General features: G+C 36.8%; 1 protein-coding gene across 3 annotated transcripts in view; it reads left to right on the top strand.

The window, feature by feature from the left end:
* Positions 1-19,657, top strand: part of ITPR2 (inositol 1,4,5-trisphosphate receptor type 2) — a 465,227-nt gene that overhangs the window by 78,954 nt on the left and 366,616 nt on the right. For 2 of the 3 annotated variants that reach the window (XM_070494990.1, XM_070494989.1), the window contains exons 3-8: positions 7,511-7,626; positions 8,744-8,830; positions 10,857-11,015; positions 16,461-16,559; positions 16,867-16,950; positions 17,232-17,378. In XM_070494990.1, coding sequence (XP_070351091.1) covers positions 7,511-7,626; positions 8,744-8,830; positions 10,857-11,015; positions 16,461-16,559; positions 16,867-16,950; positions 17,232-17,378 — 692 coding nt within the window. Of the gene's footprint in view, positions 1-7,510; positions 7,627-8,743; positions 8,831-10,856; positions 11,016-11,986; positions 12,050-16,460; positions 16,560-16,866; positions 16,951-17,231; positions 17,379-19,657 lie in introns of those variants that run through there. The other variant, XM_070494991.1, reaches the window with a different exon arrangement.

Here is a 19,657-nt window from a genome sequence, read left to right as displayed (position 1 = left end):
CTATAACTTGGCGTAAAAGAGCCTGTGTTAGAGTTTTAAAAAAAATTTTAGGCTAGGAGTTATTATTGCCACGCTAAAATTGGTTTAAAAAGGCAAGCCTATCTCTCTAAAGTTAATTTACCTGTATTAATAGTTTAATTGTTCTGTTATTTGAAAATTGTTACTTTCTAAGTGGAGGGCTTGAGGCTGTGAAATTCCCTGCCTGCGTGTTTCTAGCTTGTTACTTCACTGCTTCTTTTAGGTCATCGTTAGAGATATTCAGATAGTCTCTTTTTTAAAATTTTTTTAAATTAATTAGTTAATTTTTTTTTTTTTTTTTTGAGGAAGATTAGCCCTGAGCTAACTACTGCCAATCCTCCTCTTTTTGCTGAGGAAGACTGGCCCTGAGCTAACATCCATGCCCATCTTCCTCTACTTTATATGTGGGACGTGGTCCACAGCATGGCTTTTGCCAAGCGGTGCCATGTCCGCACCTGGGATCTGAACCGGCAAACCCTGGGCCACCAAAGCAGAATGTGCGCACTTAACTGCTGTGCCACTGGGCCGGCCTTCAGATAGTCTCTTTTTAATATGTTTTTGGGTCTTCATAGGAGAAGTTCAGCATCTCAGAGTATGAACCCAGGGAAAGCTAGACCATCATGTTGTGTGTTTTAATTTCAGTGACTGGACCTAGATATATCTGTTTAAGTTTTGATTTGAGAAATGTAGAATGTCTTCTATTAAATTATGAAGATGGGCTTTGGAGACAGATGAATATGGATTAAGTCGAAAAACCAGCTTTGAGACTTTAGGATAGATCTCTAAAACGTTCTCAGTTTCTCTTTCCTCATTTATAAAACTAATGCTTACTTCACAGAGTTTTTGGAAGAATGAAATGAGGTGGTCTAGTTGATAACCTATGATGTATAGGAGGTACTATGCAAGTGTAATTATAAATAAAAATAAAAATAAACATAAAATATATACATATATAAAACTTACATGTGTGCATTTATGTATGTGTGTATATGTACATATGCACACACACATTTATGTATGTATGAATTCACTTCTGTTTCTTTTCTTTCACACCTGATATTTGAGTAATGGGATTTAGAGACTTGTGTTTTGATTTCTGAATCAGTCGGCTTATTACTCTTTTTTGATTATCAGCATTCATTTGACCCCTTGAGATTGGAAAAATTAATTGAAAAATGATACATTAGGATTTTCTGATAGAAATTTGACTTATGTCTAGTATAATGGTTTGCTTAATGCTAAAATTCGGACTTTGACAAGAATGGAAAGTAGCGTTGATGCATGTGATTACATTTTTCCTCCCCACTCCAAAGGAAGCAAAATAGAAGGTTTCATTTATTTTTGAGTATTTACTCATTAATGCGTGAATCAGGTGATAAATGTTTTTGAAACAGATTCTGTAACATTCCTCTTGATGTCTTAACAATTATTTAATTATATATGCACGTGGCATATTTCTCGTGAAAAACCCATTCATTAGTTTCTTTTGAAGTATTACCAACTGTTATATCTATCTATCTATCTTCATACTGCTTCTCTAGGTGTTGTATTATGTTGCAAGACTGTGGTAGGATGGAAACTGAGGCACATCTCACTTTCTGGCCAGTGTTTTTTCCATTGTCTATACCTGCTAACTACATTAAGTGCTTTAATAAATACCTTAAAAAGTCATTCTTTAATTGGCTAAAATCACATCTATTGTGAGAAAAAAATATTCTTAGTATTTGGTAGTAAAATGGTACCTTTCGAGGAGATCCTGCTGTGATAATTCCATCAGAGCTGAGGTGGAGATGTCCATGGTTGCTGTCTTTGGATATTTAGGGCTATTGTGTAGAAGTTGAATTAAATTTGTTTTAAATGGCCTCAGAGTTTTACATGTAGAATTATGAACAACATTTAAAATGAGACAGTTTTTGCCTGTATATGACAAGTCTGCTTTCAAATGGCACCATCACTAGCGGCAGAACACTGAATCGGGTTTGGAGGATCTCAGTTCAAGTTCCAGCTCAACTCCTTACCAGTTTTGTGGACTTAAGAAGAGTCTCACTTTCCTTCTCTGGAACATGGAGAAAATAATCCTGGCTAACTCTCAAGGTTGTTGTGAAGACCAAATGATCCTCATTACCGACATGTGGTACTCTCCATAGTTTACACAGTGCTCCATGGTAGGAAGCTGCAGTGAGCAAACCAAGTGCGTGCGTAACGTCCCTACCACCAAGGGGCCAGACAGTCATTTGTCAGGGCATTCAAGCATCCTAGGTGTGGTTGAACTTGCTCATATTTATAATCTGTTTTAATCTGGAGATTTTATCGTGAAGGGCCAAGGCAATTCCCTCTCTGAGTTTTTACTTCTTTATCTCGGAGAAAGGAAAGGTCAGATTTTATCTGAGCCCCCTTCCACTTCTAACATTTTAGTAGCCTACAAGCCTGTAACTACAAAAAAGCCATTTCCTCCCTCTTCAGTAGTAAAATAGCTGACTTTTGCCTGAGGAAGTTATCCTGCGGTCTTCATGGTTGCTCATCCATGTCTTGTGATAAATTTTCATCCTTCTAACACTTGCGATAAATTTTCTTTGGCCTTTGTGACATTCTAGAGGACACTTTCCATCTAAGATACCCTCCCCACACTTCCCTTAGGCTATGATCAAGGGAGGTAGATGTTTGGTTTGAAATTTCCATGCTTAAACAAAACAAAAGACACTTCTTTTTAAAACATACTCTAAACATAAAGAGTTTTATACAAACGTGTATTCACGATGTCTTTCTTAGAGAAACTGAAGAGCAAAAAGAGAGCTACCATTATATTTTCAGCTAATGAATGTGTACCTCTCCTCTGACCAACTGTGAATTCTAATTGCTAGTGTCCAGTGGCCCCTTGTCTGCCTGTCCCTTACCCTGGGGAGGGTTTTCTTACCACTTCCCATTTTTATCATTGGGAAGGTCCCATTGTCTTCATTGAACTTTGCTGCATCCTGTTTATATCATAAAGAGAAAAGGAAAACCTCCCCATGCCCTCCCTCCCTACCTTTCTCCACGTGGAGATAATAAAGCCCTTGGCAACCGTGTTCCCCGTAATCAGTATGAGGTAATTTTACAAGCTACCATGAAAGAGCCATTTGTTGAACGCCAGCTTTGTAACAGGCATTTGCTGATGGTTTAATATGTCTTGCCTCATTTAAATCTTACAACATCTTTAGGAGGGAGGAGAAATGAAACAGAAAGTTTCTTTCTACCATTCCCAAAGAAAGTTGCTGGCCACTGCATAACTTGAACTTGACATATAATAGTCCCAAATGGAGACTGCCTTAGATAACAAATATTTTAGAAAGTGCTTTGATAGGTACAAAGCAAAACATTTCAAAAGTATTTAGCTAGGTGTTGTAAGTGGAGGTTTAGACTGGTTTCCTGCCAGATTTACACAGAACCATGTGGGAAAGTTGCGTCTTTGACATACAGTGTTCTGGGCCGTGGATTACGTGCTCCACACCGCTGGAAGGGCTTTCCTATTTCTTCCCTCCACTAGGATTTACAAGCAGGCTAAAAATGCCGCTGATTCTTTCAGTTTAAAGTGAACACTTCTGGGAGGCTTAATTTCCTTCCCCAGTTGTTAACAAAAATGTTCTAATTCTAAGGCATAGTTCTTCGAATATTGCCTGGGCGAACATATCATGTTTTGTCAGAGCACTAACGTTTCCTGAACTTCTGTAATTCTGCAAAATTGTTGGCTTCAGGTCTTCAGGTTAAGCTTTTAAAAGAATGTAACTCAAATTGCTTCCTGTTATTTGTGTTTTTGGTGTTTGCTGTGTGAGGCAAACCTTTCCTTTTGTATTATTCTTTGAGTTTTGAAATGCTGAAGAGATTGTTAGCAAATTAACAAATGACACTGAGTAGTTTCTAATTGGAAAACCCCGTAAGACCTTTTTCTTTGAAGTATATACACCTCTGATTTTAGAGAGCCAGCAGACTCAGGAATACTAGAGAGCTAGTGTTAGAAGTATGGCGAGGAGGACGGGAGAGAGCGGACAGCTCTGAGATGGCGGGAGGGAGCGGACAGCTCTGAGATAGCTGGATTTCTCCTTGCTCATCAGTCTCCACCTGTGCTGGTGTTAGTGGCTGTATCTGCATATTTTAAAAGATGTTACAAAGTAAGAAAGATTGCAGCCTCTGCTCACTGCCATGCTGTTTCAGGGAACTCAAGAATTTGATACAAAACCACATTGTGGCATCTTAAACCAAAGGGGCAAACACGTTGTCTTGGGCAACTTGGGGTTTGGGTTTGGGTTTAATTAGAAAATTCTACTTTTGTGGCTCTTTGCTGAGAGCTCTGTAAGGGTTTAGTCATCTCTTAATCTTAGTGAAGCTATTGCTGAACGAATGAAGCAATATTAATAATAATACATTGATAATAGAGCTTTAAAGTTCACAGAGTACTTTCACACAGATTATCTTTTTGTGCACCTCAGCAACCTTGTAACTTAGGCGTGGCAGATATTATTGACACTTTTATTATGCAATAAATTTAGAAACAGACAAAATACTTGACTAGCCCAAGACGAGTGGGTTTAAAAAAAAAGTTTTCTAAAAGAGGCAGAGAGAATTAAACACACACACACACACACACACACACATATATACACACACATCCATCACCATCACCACCACCACAACCAACAAAAGCATTTTTACATAAGTCAGTGTATGCCCTGCGTTCCCTCCCATCAACCAGAATAGTCCTGTGGTATTAGTTCCCACGCAGAAACAGGTCGGTTATTTACTGTAATATAAAATGAGATGCCACCTGTGGGAGGTTGCTGACGAGGACCATAAAACGAAGGCCATGAAAATGGAAAGGGCTTTTGAAACCTAAGGCTTTGTATCTCAGACAGTGTGGGTGGAAGCTTGTTCATCTGTCCATCTTCACTTTCTCTCGCCGTCATCTTTTCCCACTCTACATCTAACAGATAGAAAGCCTGTTGGTTCTTCTGGTTTCTTTTAAATCTATGGCTATCTTAATATTACCATACAGCCCAAATTCAGATCCTCACTGTCTCTCAGCACACTGGCAGTGGGCTTTTGTGCTGGTCTTCTCACCTTGTTTGCATCCTCTAGCATATGCTGTAAGAGCTTAACACCCTTTAAGAGTTTGATGTTTCCTACGGGATGAAGACCATACTCCTTAGCCTAGCACATAGTACTCTGCAGACCCTGACTTCAGCCAAGCACTCCATTTTCCTTTCACAGCCCAGGCCATAGTTTTCCTGCATGGTCAGCGGGTCCCTTAGCATAATTCTTCTCTGCCTTTGTAGTGGCTGTTGGCTCTGGAACCCCTCCCCTCTGAGCATTTGAACCCTCTTGCCAATGTGCTGAATTAGTATTGTTTCTTTAAAACTCGGCTTGTGTCTCCCCTTTGGGAAGACTTTCTAGCCTCCCCTTGTGAAGCTGCCACATGCATCTTTGTGCCCCACAGCACCTTCTCCAGAGCTCCATTGTGAAACTTCAGCACGTGGTAGATGCCTGTCTCACCCAATCAACTGTGACCTTTCTGAGGACAGGATCTGAGTCTTGTGACCCAGCAGCAGGACCTGACCAGTAAACCTGGGTTGGCGGAATGTTTGGCTTCACTTCACAATACCTTTACCCACAACGATCAGGACCACAGCACACGCAGTTTCTTTGCGAGCTACCCAAAGATACCACTAATTAGAAGGGCTGCTGGGGTGGTCTAGAATCTAGGAAAAATATTTTCTCTGTCAAAGGGCCATTTCCGAATGAACTTAATTAGGAATTTGAAGTGATGGAGAAGAAAACAATTTTTCTCTTTCCTTTTCGTACGTGAAGGAAGTTGGAAGTATAGACTGCAGATTACAGAGTTCAGTTCTGCTTGAATACGGATTTGTGTTTTTGCTGCACTAAAACAATGCAGAATTTGGTTACTTGCCTAATATAGGACACTCAGAATAGTCTCTTGTGTTAAATTAGGAGCACTCTTTTGGAGGTATCTGTAAACAACCTCTGTATTTGTGCTTGAAAAAATTTGTCAATTCTCTTTGTAGTTGTTAACATATAGGAAATAATTTCTAGGGCTTATAAAATATGTTGCCAAGGAAAACACTTTTCAGGTCGACTTGGTGTTCACACACATGTGCCAAATGGTGATTCCTTTATCATATTGTAATTGTGACAGGCTCTCAGCCTGCGTTTAGCACTTAGAAGGTGTGTATTTTCTGCTGCTTATAAAATATTTAGTCATTCACATCAGTAACTTTTAAACCAGAAATTAATAATTAGTTTTCTGTAGGCTCGTGTGTGTATGAGCAGAGGGCAATCAATAGAATTTGTGTTTACAAGCTATATAAAAAAAGTTATTTCTTCAGAATTTTTTAAATTCCTTAAAAAATTTAGTTACAGTTCTTGATCATTTATGTCATTAAAAGCATGAGAAACTGGGATTTGAAAAGAGTTCAAGCCTATCATTTAATTTTATAATTAATTTTAAAGAGAATAAGAGAATGAGCGTATATATGATATAGTCAAGAATGTGGCTGAAGTGGATATTTGAGTTGACTGAATTTTATTTTTGTGATGTGTATTTGAAAAATGAGAATGATTATTATAAATATTAACACATCCATTAAAATACAGTAAATTTGTTACTCTGAATTCTTACAATTTTTTGTGAGAAAAATGAAAATAATGTTTGGATCTTCTATGTCACTATTCCTTTATCATAGAATATTAGGAATTGACCTTTATTCTAGATTGTCATCCATTCCACAGACATACAAAATCATTAGCGTATGGAAATATTGTTTAGTCAAACTTCCATTTTCCTCATTAAAAAGAAAAAATATATTTTGCTTTGTGCCTTAGAGAGATCACTAACTATATTATTCCGCTAGAATTTCCTATCTTGATATTTAGTGGTAGAGTCAGGACTATAATCTTGGCTTGTTTGTTTTCTTTTGCTTTGTTTTTCCATTATAACACGCTGCATCTCAGATTTCTACACCATATTCATCCCAGGTATGTGGAAACTTTGGGAATGGATGACTGAAATGGTCAGCTGTGATGGTTTCTACTTTTTGCATCACTCTGGCTGTCAAAGATACCATGAAAAAGTAGTTAATTGTGCAAGTTCAGATAAGGCAGTGAAACTCACTAATCTCATTCTATTCACTTTCTCAGACCAGGTACTCCATTATAATTAAGAAGTGCCTTGCCATATAATGATTACATTTGTTGGATTTCTTTATAAATAACACTAGCTATGGTATCCTTTAAAAAACCTAAACTAATGAAGAAGGGGGTATTTTAACAGTCTAATTATTTGAAAAGAATGTTATAGGGGGAATTTAAGAGTTGATGGGGGAATGGGCTAGATGACCTTTAAATGTTCTTAATACTCAGGGATTCCAAGATTCCAATGCTAGGCTATACGGGAAATCTCAGAAATACTGGTTGTCTTAGTTACAATGTTTTTGTTTTGTCATAGACTGTCTCTTTAAGGTGTGCCCTATGAACCGATATTCTGCCCAGAAACAATATTGGAAAGCTAAGCAGGCCAAACAAGGGAACCACACAGAGGCAGCCTTGCTGAAGAAATTACAGGTAAGGGCCAGGCTTCCATTTGTCTGGCTTAGTCTGGACCAAGAACTGCAATAACAAAAGATCTCTTTTGTAGCTTAGTGATTTCACTCAATACACAGAGATTTAGAATAGATGTAGCAACACATTGAAAGTGGAAAGGACGTTTAAGTTACAGGGTGTGACTCCTTATTTCCTGGCATGTAGGTAATACATTCCTGCTCCTATTTTGTAGGGTGTGTCAGACTAATTCAGAGTCACATCAAACTGGAAACCAGTTCAAATTCTCTGTAGGAATATCAAATCCAGTTATATTTTACTTGGCATGGTACTTAATCTTTTGAAAAACTATGGGAAAAGAATTAAAGTCTCTTGTTTCTGGTTTGGGCTGAGTGTAAATTTGATAGAACTTAATTTTGTGTCATTGAAATTCCTGTTACTTTCAGAATTAAAACTATATTTTGAGGCTTCAGAAATTCACCTACTCTCTAGCATTATTCTTCTGAAAGTAATTTTATAAGACCAAAGAGCCTAGTACTTTTCTGAAATTTCTTACATTAGAGCATCCAAAGGTATTTTGGGCCAAATTGCAGCATTGCATTGAGAGAATCATCACACTGTATTATAATCATGTTTTAATCTTTGACCCTCCTCCCCAGGCACCAAGAGTAAAGCAACTAGCCTATTTTATTTTTAATTTATTTACTTTTTTGACTTTTAAAAAATTAAAAAATTAAAAAAAAATTTTATTGAGGTCATAATAGTTTATAACATTGTGAAATTTCACTTGTACATTATTACTTGTCTGTCACCATATATAAGTGCCCCTTTACCCCTTATGCCCCCCCTACCCCCTCTGGTAACCACTAATCTGTTCTCTTTGTCCATGTGTTTGTTTATCTTCTACATATGAGTGAAATCATACAGTGTTCATTTTTCTGTGTGGCTTATTTCGCGTAACATAATACCCTTAAGGTCCATCCATGTTGTTGCAAATGGGACGATTTTGTCTTTTTTTATGTAACCAGCCTATTTTATTCATGGTTGTATTTTTTGTTCCTAAAAAAAACTTATTTCTTTGTCAATTACTGCACTCCACTTGCTATGTTTCCACATTGAATATTTGATAATCATTTTCTAGCATGCTGCAGAACTGGAACAAAAACAAAACGAATCAGAGAATAAGAAACTCTTGGGAGAAATTGTGAAATACAGTAATGTTATACAAGTAAGTGTCTATTTACTTTCTCTTAAAAGAGGTGGATGTTTTATGGGTAATTTGCATTTGGTAGGAATGCCAAACTCCATTAAAATTTTGGGATACAATAGTTTGTTCTTTGGTGAGAATTATGGATATTGTGATATTTTTACTTGATATTCCGTGCACTATTCTATGTGTTTGTGAATAAGTCTGGTGTGTACACATAAAGAAGTGAGCTTATCTAGATATGTGCACAAGTTATTACAACAAAAGGAAGAAGATGGGGAAACATAATCTCTAAAGGCCTGTAATAAAATAGTCCTTTAGAGTTAATGGACTAACGTGTAACGTATGAAGCTTTATCTTTTCATATTGTGGGGAGGAACATTTTCAAATTGTACTTTTAGTTGGAGATTGTCCTTGAGTTGTTATTAGAAGGTCTTCTATTTCAGTTGGTTTGCATACTGATTTATCTCAGCTGCAGTCCTTTCTTGTGCTTCACTTGGATCTTAACTTTGTACTTGGTTATTTGTTAATATATGCCCCACCTTGTTCCAAAAAGAATGTAAGGCATTTTCAAAAATACATACCACAAAACAAGATAAAATGGAAATAAATAAGGCAACTGTGTCAAAGGGAAAATAATGGTTGGATGAATAGGTGAAGTCAGGGGTGAGGCATGTTTATAAAAACCATGCTATATGAAGTCTGGTAAACTTTGGCTCAAAGCCTTTTTGTTGCCCACGTAGCTGTAAGGAAAGTGTGATACATTACAGCATTCACATAGGAGGTCCATAATATAGAAGTAAGTCAGCAGTCTAGAAGCACATCTGTTGCCAGGAAGAAAATCAGAGAAGTGTTTCTCCAATGAGCTCTCATAAAGAGGACACTGTTTAATATGGTAAACAATAGCTTTAACAACTTCCTTACAATAAATACTACAATGAGGTGTTTCATTGAGCTGTTTTAAAAAATAATATTCCTTAGTGTTTTGTTTATTGGCCAGTGGCAAAATGCCAGAGCACAGGGCAGTGGAAGCAGGTCTTTCATGGGACGAGGTGAGAGCGCCTGTGTCTGCAGCTCCCTGAATGTGTTACTTACTCTAATGATAGATTATGTGATACCTGTGGCATGGGTGCACTGCATGTCCCTTGGACAATCCTCCAGAAATAGAGTTTCTCTTAACCAAGTTTTGATTAATATTAAGTGCCAGCAAGTCGAGCTATGTTTTCATCAAGAACCTCAAGAGCAAATGTTTGCTTTGTCAGTTAGGGGCTGAGCCACGTGCGCCAACATGGTGGATCCCAAAGGAGGGGTGTTGGCCCATGATGGTTTTCATTGGTTTATGAGATAATTTCCTTCATATTGTGAGTATTAAAATGACTATTCTGTTTTGAAATGATTGTAATGCTAGACAGGAAGGTTATTTGTTTTACTTTTCCTACTCAGTAGAATAATGTCTCGGAATGATTTTGTCCATAGAATCCAAAAAAACCTGAGAAGTGGTGCTTCTGTACTCCTTTGAGACGCAAGTAGGGTCAGCGTCCTCTGTCAGAAGGTGCAGAGCCTGTTTAGGCTGCCCAGCCCGCATCCTCACAGAGGAAGAATTAGGGCTGTCTGTGGGCAGGGTTAATAATATTACATGGGTTGGTGCATTATTTTAGTTTCTTGGATATTCTTTAGTAAATTCGGTTTTTGTGGCCATGCAGGAATTGAGAAAGAATGTGGGTTGAGGGAACCTCCAGGTCTCCTTTGGGAAGCCTGGTTTTATTCTATTATTTATCAGTAGATAAAAATCATTTAGAGGTGTCCTCTGGTTTGTTTTCCTCATGTGCCCACTTTGTTTTGAAGCAGAATTGGGGGTGGAGGTGAGGAGGAACCCAAAGAAAGTCAACTCGGAAGGATGGTGAGTGAGGAGTCTGAAAAGAGTGCCTTTGTTTAATCTCCACCCAAGTTGTGTTATGTGGGCGCATGATATATCTATAAACATACACATGTAATTAACAGAAGAGATCAGAGAATAAAGGCGGTGATCCATGTCTTTTCCCTACAGCTGCTGCATATAAAAAGCAACAAATACCTGACAGTCAACAAGAGATTACCCGCTTTACTGGAGAAGAATGCCATGCGTGTGTCCTTGGATGCTGCAGGAAATGAAGGGTCTTGGTTCTATATTCATCCCTTCTGGAAGCTGAGAAGCGAGGGTGACAATGTATGTGAATATAAAATTGAGAGAGAAATGGTGCACTCATAAGGACAATAATTCTTAATAAGTGAGAATCCAGAAAGTACAAAGAGAGGAAGTATAGTTTTCAAACTTCAACACATTATTTTTATGTTAGTATGTTTAATAGGTTAAAAGTATTTATTTATGGCACAAATTGTGCTCAGGAATTGTAAAAAGATAACGTTCAGATTAATTTAAAATCATCTTTCAGTTAGAATTTGTGTGAAAGAACTTAAGTAACCTTAGTATTGGCTGAGACTTTTAAAAGAGAGGTAGAGTTTGTTTTCTTTCCTAATCAGGAGGGAGCATGGTTGTAAGGAAAATGAGCTGTGCTTACGAAATGTTGTCTACTTCTTTGAATTAATAGAGTAACACAGTGAATCATGACAATATTTCGTTTACTGGCTTTTTGGTCAACTGTTTACACTCTGTACATCTTAATAGATGTGTGATATATGAGGAGCTATAGATTGGCACCTGCTTGTTGATGACAATATTTAAAATACGTTGTGGAATATGTGCATGTTGTATCATGTAAATTTTAGTAATTGCTAAAATATTTTCTGCTACTTTATAGAATAGAGAAAATAAAAACTGTGTGAAATGATTCAATAGGCTCAATAGTTATTTTTGTGTGTAATAAATACAGTAGCTAGTGACAGTCTCTAGCACATGGGAGATGCTCAGTAAATGCTGGTTGACACTGAATACTGAATACCTTTTGTAAAAAGAATACCTTACAAATATTAGGTCAGATGATCAAGAAAAATAATTGAGATTTAGAAAAATTAACACTGTAAATTCAAAGCAATATAAAAGTATAATTATTCTGACAGAGTTTTCTCAATACTTTGATTACATTTTAAATATGTTTTGGATATTTCTTGTCTTAGAAATGTCTTTTTTTTAATAGTCAGTCTATTTTTTCCAGTGAATTTTGAAGTACAAATTCAATTCCACAGGATGCAAGCTTCATGGTTTAATTTGGTTAATAAATTATCTGGTGATAACCTCCTTAGGTAAGGTTTGGGAGAAGCATGGCATGCAGAAATGTAATGCACTTTAAGTTTTGTGTTGGATTCCTTAAAAACAGAAGCCCCACTTTTTTTTCTTTTGGCATCAAGTGATGTGTGCTGTGAGCATGGAATGTATTTTAATTTCAGTAGGTAGTTAATTACAATCAACTCTCAATTATTCAGGGACTGATTATGTAGTTTATGAACATCCTGTGTCTTTTGATGCCCTTTCTTGTGATGCTCTTGCCCTCTCCAGCCCTCCACTGAGTAGTGTCCCTGGCTGTAGATGCTCAGTGATGACTAAATGTCAGAACAAAGAAAACCTGGGCTCAAGCTCTAAAGGAATGCAATGAAATAATTGGATAAACTGGGGCCTTTGGAGTTGCTGTGGACTTTATTAATTCGTTCTATCTGTTTGTTTATTCATTCTATCTATTCCTTTCCCTGCTCCCAAATGGCTTTACAGGATCAGCAGAGAGTTGAATGTAATGAACTATTTCAAATACTTAGTTGTATTGGTAGAAGAAAACCCTCCCACTCAAACACTCCATCTTGGTTAAAGTGGACAATGTACTTCTTAAGTGCCTTATAGAAATCCTCCTTATGTAGATGTGTTCCATAAAGCATGGCTAAAACAGTCTTCCACGTTGCTTTTTGCTGAGACAGCTCACTGTTTTTGCTCGCCACTCCGTAGCTTTTGTATGTGATTAAGATTGTTGTGAAAGCATAAGCACACCCACAGCCCTATATTTGCCACATAGATAATTGTATTGTAATGCTCATTTTCTTCCCTAAGAATAGGTAGCATTTTTCTAAAATACAAGCCTACTGTATTTTATTGAAGGCAATTGGAAAGGCTGTCACTTCAAAACAAGTGGTTTAATTATTGCTGATTTTCTTCAAAAGCCTATTAAGATAAGAAGAGGAAATTGCAACGTTCAAAGGACTTTTAAAATTATATTTTACTATTTAGCAATAATTTAACTTATGATTTAGATTGTAAGTATCCAACAGGATGTTTGGTGACCAAAATGAAATGTAGGAAGGAGGCTGCTGATAGTCTGGGGAGAAAAATGTTCATATCCTCAAAAATCAATGGTTTCTATCATTTAAGAGCACCTTTGTCATATGTCTTATAGAATTGTGGGGTGTATAGTTTGGGGAGAAAAATAGATTCATGGATTCCTCAACTTTCGGCTGTCTAGAAGCTTTTGCTTACTGTTGAGCAGTTAGAAAGTCACTGGGGACAGCCTTGAGCAGAGTACATAAATATTTCATTTTCATTTATTTTCCCATAATTGAGTAGTTAATTTTTCATGTTCAACTTTGAACTAAGAAGACGTTAGTTCTTTACCTTGATGATAGATTTTAAAAGGGAGAAAAGGTCAGATATTCTTTCAATCAAGAGAAAAATTCAGCTCCTAGGGAGAAAGCCCCTTCAAATAGCACATAAATTTTTGCTGTTTTGCAAAACTAGATCCCTTGGAAGTCTAGCAAAGGCGGGACTGGATCCCTGGTGTTTTGATTTCTATGGCAATGTTCTTTTCCCCATAACAGGTGCCACTTCAAAAGAAGGGTCGCTGCCAGTAGTATTTACATTGCTCTTCATTTTCGGTACAATCCCAGCTTGAATCTTATATGGCTGTTACATAGAATCAACAAAAGTGATTTTGGAATTGGAAATTTTTTTAAAGATGTTTGTGCACTAGGGTGAGTGTAATATGGCAGAAAATGATTTCACCCTCAAGTTCTATATTACATATACAGCTTCTCAGAAGGCATCTGACCCTGTCAGTGGGTCAGGCCCCATGATGCACCCTTCTGAGAATATTACCATCTTCCATATTTGCCAAGTTTGTGTAATTCAGTGTGAATTCCCTGAGAATAGGAACTATTTCTTACACACTTTTGTATTCTTCTTGGTACTTCTTACCGTTCTTTTTATTTCTTTTGATTGGCGTCTTGTCTATTTCATTTGCAAGTTTCTTTCAGCTTGCTTAGTCAAAGTAACCATTGTCAAGAACAAGACCGAGGATCTGGAAATTAGTGAATTAATATTAGATTCTCCTTGTGAATAGGGTTCTTATGAACCCTTGGAGTTTGGAACATTTTGGTTCTATGGCTGGTCTCTTAAAAATATAAGATGTTACAAGTGGTGTTTTGAAGTAAATATAGCCTATGGACTGACTCAAAGCTTAAGACAACTATAGTAAAGTAGTAAGACTTAAAACAGTGGATATAGGTACAACCAGAAGTATTCTTTTAATTGGAAGGACATAGCTAAAATATATCATTATATTTAGCAACTTATTGGCTAATGTTTATATGATACAGATAGTCAACCAAATCCAATTTTTCCTTAAGAAATTGGAAGACCAGATGTAGCACTGGCAGAATGTGGTAGTAAGTCCCAGTATGCATAGTATGGGCGACTACTCAGACTGCTACATGGCTCTGAGACTTGGAGCTGCCTTGGTTTCATGTGCAATAACAAGTATCTTGTTTATTTTTTTCGGAGGGGGATGTTGGAAATTTGTTTATGTCATGTTGACTTTTATATGTTTTTGTTTATACTTAATCTTTTCAAATACCAATTCATGGTTCAAAGATAGAAAACAGTATAAAGATATATTGTGAAAAATCTCCCTTCTATCCTCTTTTCCATCTCCCCAATTCCTGCCCCTTCTTGCACAGTTAACCACTGGAAGGATTTCTTATGCGTATACTCTTACTTCCTCCCTCCCTTTTTTGCACAAATATAGCTCTGCCCCCATCCTCTCACTTAAGACTGTTTCGTGATGATCTTTCCTTATCTGTACATAGAGAGCTTCTATGATGGGTCTTTATGAGTCGCAGCATCTGGCTGATTATGGACTTGAAAGGCAGGTGATGAATAGAGACCAGTCTTGTAAACAATAGAAGTTATTTCTGCAAACCAAAAAACAACCTTCCTTTGCTCAAATAGTGAGCGTGCGCCTTCTCTATCATATTTGAATCTCCAGATATAGTTTGTGACAACAGTACCCCATATGTAAATGTAGACTCCTGTATATAATCCATAAAAGGTTAATTTATATTGAAAATTTGAAATTATAGAACATAATAAGAACATAAGATACAGGGAGAAGAAGTTTTATTTATTCTTATTGTCTGAGTCCTAATTTGTTTTTCAGTTATCTGTCAAACTAATCTATTCTAATATTCAGTTGGAAAGAAATATGCAATGAGAGAGTTGGTTTTCATTTCTGAGATAGTGAACAATTCCATAAATGAGAGTATAGCTTCTCCAGTAATGCCTTCTAACAGAATTTAACAACAAAAATAACTTTAATAACTCTAAAATTAAACTGTTCATTATTATCATTAAGAAAGCATAACTTCATTTCCCCACAATTTGAGTTATGAGTAAAAATACTTAAAGATAAATTGGACATTGTTAATGATAGCATAAATGAAAAATCAACTTAGGCTTAATTTCTCTACAGCACTTTTCCCATAACCAATTTAAAAAATTTTTAATTAAAAAAATTTTATTTAAAAATGACCAGGGGCCAGCCCCGTGCGCTAGTGGTTAAGTTTATGCGCTCTGCTTCAGCAGCCTGGGGTTTCACTGGTTTGGATCCTGGGCACTGACCTTGCGCTGCTCATCAGGCCATGCTGAGGTGGTGTCCCACATAGAAGAACCAGAAGGACCTGCAACTAGAATATGCAGCTCTGTACTGGGGGGCTTTGGGGAGAAGAAAAAGAAGAAAAAAAAAAAGATTGACAACAGATGTTAGCTCAGGGCTAATCTAAAAAAAAAAATGCATAGGCTTAAGAAGCAATAATAGTTTTGGATGTTTAAGATAAAAGTGAAGCAGATGCTCAAGGCCCAAACAATAAACATATTTCTACAAGGTCATACCTAATTCTTCATTTCCTGAATCCAGATGATGTTGGAATGTTTAATAAATTTCTGGGCTTATGGGAAAGATCAAATTTAACGGACTTGTTTTTAATTCCAGAGATAATGCAAATGTATAACATTTTCTGCTTGCAGTTGAAGTGGTTCTAACATTTAGGCAGATTGGTTTTTTGTGGTAGATGCATTTACTCTATCTGCTGTGCTCATGGTATAAGACCTCGTGTGGAGGCATAATGACCTGTTCATCGATGTTAAGAAAGCTCTAACTGAAATGGGAGGCTAACAGGAAAAGGATCTACACTAGCTTTATGAATCCAGACTGATAGGCACTATGGGACATGATTATGTGATCATTTATCAGAAGATATTTTACCTCAAAGAGAAAACAACTAAAATTTGTATGGAGGTGTTAGGTCAATAACAAGGACTTCTGGGCAGTTATTTTTAGCTTCAAATATAGCACCAAAGATCCATGCAGTGTCTCAACTGTAACTTATTTCTGATTCCTAGATTGTTGTAGGAGATAAAGTTGTTTTGATGCCCGTGAATGCAGGACAGCCACTACATGCCAGCAACATAGAGCTTCTTGATAATCCAGGGTGTAAAGAGGTAAGTTCGGGAGGAAGGGAAATGAATTTGTTGATTTTTCTCATGAGAGAGAGAAAAAAAATGTCATATTAGTTTCTTTCCTTGTTTTCATGAGCGTAAAGCCAGTTATGCTAATTAATATTCCTAAGGTACGTGTGGCTAATGAGTAGCTGTTGCTATTTCTGGATGGTCTTTTGAAGATATTTGCATTGAGGTACATACTTCATTGTCCAAAGTTGTCTTTTTTCTCTTTTTACTAGTTGACGTAATAATTTCTGGTATAAAATGGAATCTGCAGTCTTATAACGTAACATTTCTTCATTAATAGGTGAATGCTGTTAATTGCAACACTAGCTGGAAAATCACTTTATTCATGAAATACAGTTCCTACCGAGAAGATGTACTGAAAGGAGTAAGTATGTGCTACACAGAAAGTTTATTGGAAGACCTGAAGTCTTTCTGGACTTCTAGATGCAAAGCAAGTGTATTCATAGTTTAGAATGTGACTATAAACCTTAGTACTATGAGTGTTGTATTGTGTTTCCCCCCCATATTTGGAAATGTATAAATAATCATTAAAAGCCAAGTAGCTAGCAGAAGGGCCCAGAGTGTCAAAACCAGAGACACCTGCTTCTTATGTCTATTTATTCAGACTTCTGTTGGAAATGCATTTTTCTTGACGTGTTTTTATAGGGTGACGTTGTTAGACTGTTTCATGCTGAGCAAGAGAAGTTTCTGACTTGTGACGAATACGAGAAGAAACAGCACATTTTCCTTCGTACAACCTTGCGTCAATCAGCCACTTCTGCTACTAGTTCTAAGGCACTCTGGGAAATAGAGGTATGTAAATATTTTTTGGCTTTTGATAAATATACATATCAAAAAGACGAGATTCACTAGGCTGATTGTTTTATTGTTATAGGCATCATTTATGATAGACCCATAAAGCAATAATTTTTGTCAACCAACTTGTACCTCTTCTTTGCTCTGGCCAATTTGAAATATTACTACTTTCTTAACCTATCTTCTCTTGGGCCTCTCTCTCTCTAGCTTAATAAGGGCATATATATGATTTTGTTTTTAAAAAGCCCGTTGTGAAATGTTGTCAAGACTGATCGGACTGAAGGCCATGTGTCTCAAATGGCACTGGAGTTAAGATGGAGTAGAATGATTCACTTTAAGTAAAGACAGATACCAGAATTACATAGTCACTGAAAGAACATTTATTTCTTCTGGGGATGCCATTTCTATTGGAATGAGGAGACACATAGTTAAGCATTCATTCATCCTTTAAAAAGTATTTCTTAAATGTGCCAAATGGTAGAGTAATTAAGAAAAGTATGTGTTTTTCTTTAAAGGACCTTTCAATACAGTGATACACATGTATCTTCAATACAAGATAAACATGATCACCTATCAACAAGCCACATCTGATTAATTCTATCTTGGTTTAATGGACATCCAGGCTTATTGCAGTGGTTCTCAACCATTTTAAACCCATCTCTCTCCTTTTACAGCACATATTTTGAGACACTTCCTTCAATATCTTAAAATGAAATTGATGGATAATATTATTTATATATTCTCATGAGTAAAAATTAATAAAATGCCCAAATTCTAATATAAAGAAGAAATAAGGGGCTGGCCTGGTGGCATAGTGGTGAAGTGTGCATGTTCTGCTTCAGTGGCCCAGGGTTTGCTGGTTTGGATCCTGGATGCAGACATGGCACCGCTTGGCAAGCCATGCTGTGGTAGGCGTCCCACATATAAAGTGGAGGAAGGTGGGCATGGATGTTAGCCCAGGGCCAGTCTTCCTCAGCAAAAAGAGGAGGATTGGTAGCAGATGTTAGCTTAGGGCTAATCTTCCTCAAAAAAATGAATAAAAGGAAAAGTTTATAATAAAATAACATGTATTTCAAAACATAAATAACTACAAGATAAAATGTTTATACCTCTCTTTGATGAATACATTTGGATTTGAAGAAGTGGTAGAAGAAGAGCTCAGAAGACATTCTATGCAAGTACAGGAAAAATGAAAGAGAAGAGGTAAATGTGGGCCCTTGAGTAACTAGTGTTAGAGGAAGTAATAACGGAACAGACTTATTTGTACGTGATTTAAAAAGAAGAGGGAAGTAACCATAATTGAATTTGGGATAACGAGGCAAGTTAGACTGTTGAAACAGAGAAAATGAGGAAGTATGATGTTTATGCAAATGAGCTGAGCCTTAATTATAAGTGTAACATCAAAATAATTCTCTGAGTCATGACATGGTTTAGGATAGAGATGAAATAGTACAAAAAACATATTTTCTATCTTGAGACCCCACTACATGTTGAGGCATCCTTTCAGTCCCTAGCATTCAGACGAGACCATATTCTTCAGAGTGTTTGGAGACCATGTCCTACAGGAGGTGACAGGGAATTGAGAAACCCTTGGGAAAACAACCACCACCAAAGCTACATGACATTCTTTCCAGAAGTCTGCCTCACAGCTAATCCTAGGGTAGGACTGAAAGATAACAGGCAACCTGAAAATAAATACATAATTAAAATGTTTTTTACACCATAGATTTCTTTTTTTTCTTTTCTCATTAATTTTTTTTTATTGTGGTCATAATAGCTTATAACATAGTGAGATTTCAGTTGTACATTATTGTTTGTCATATACCATATAAGTATACCCCTTCACCCCTTGTGCCCACCCTCCATTCCCCTTCCCCCAGTAACCACTAATTTATTCTCTTTGTCCATAAGTTTGTTTATATTCCACATATGAGTGAAATCATGTGGTGTTTGTCTTTCTCTGTCTGGCTTATTTTGCTTAACCTGATGCCCTCAAGGTTCGTCCGTGTGGTTGTGAATGGGACGATTTTGTCTTTTTTGTGGCTGAGTAGTATTCGATTGTATAAATATACCACATCTTCTTTATCCAATCATCTGCTGATGGGCACTTGGATTGCTTCCATGTCTTGGCCTTTGTGAATAATGCTGCAATGAACATAGGGGTGCATAAGTCTCTGAATTGTTGATTTCCAGCTCTTTGGGTAAATACCCAGTATTGAGATAGCTGGGTCATATGGTATTTCTATTTTTAACTTTTTGAGAAATCTCCATACTGT

This window comes from Equus asinus, chromosome 22 (genome assembly GCF_041296235.1).
Source record: "Equus asinus isolate D_3611 breed Donkey chromosome 22, EquAss-T2T_v2, whole genome shotgun sequence".
NCBI classification, from domain to species: domain Eukaryota; kingdom Metazoa; phylum Chordata; class Mammalia; order Perissodactyla; family Equidae; genus Equus; species Equus asinus.
Note: the sequence above shows the minus strand (reverse complement) of the source record. Positions and strands in the feature narration are given on the sequence as shown.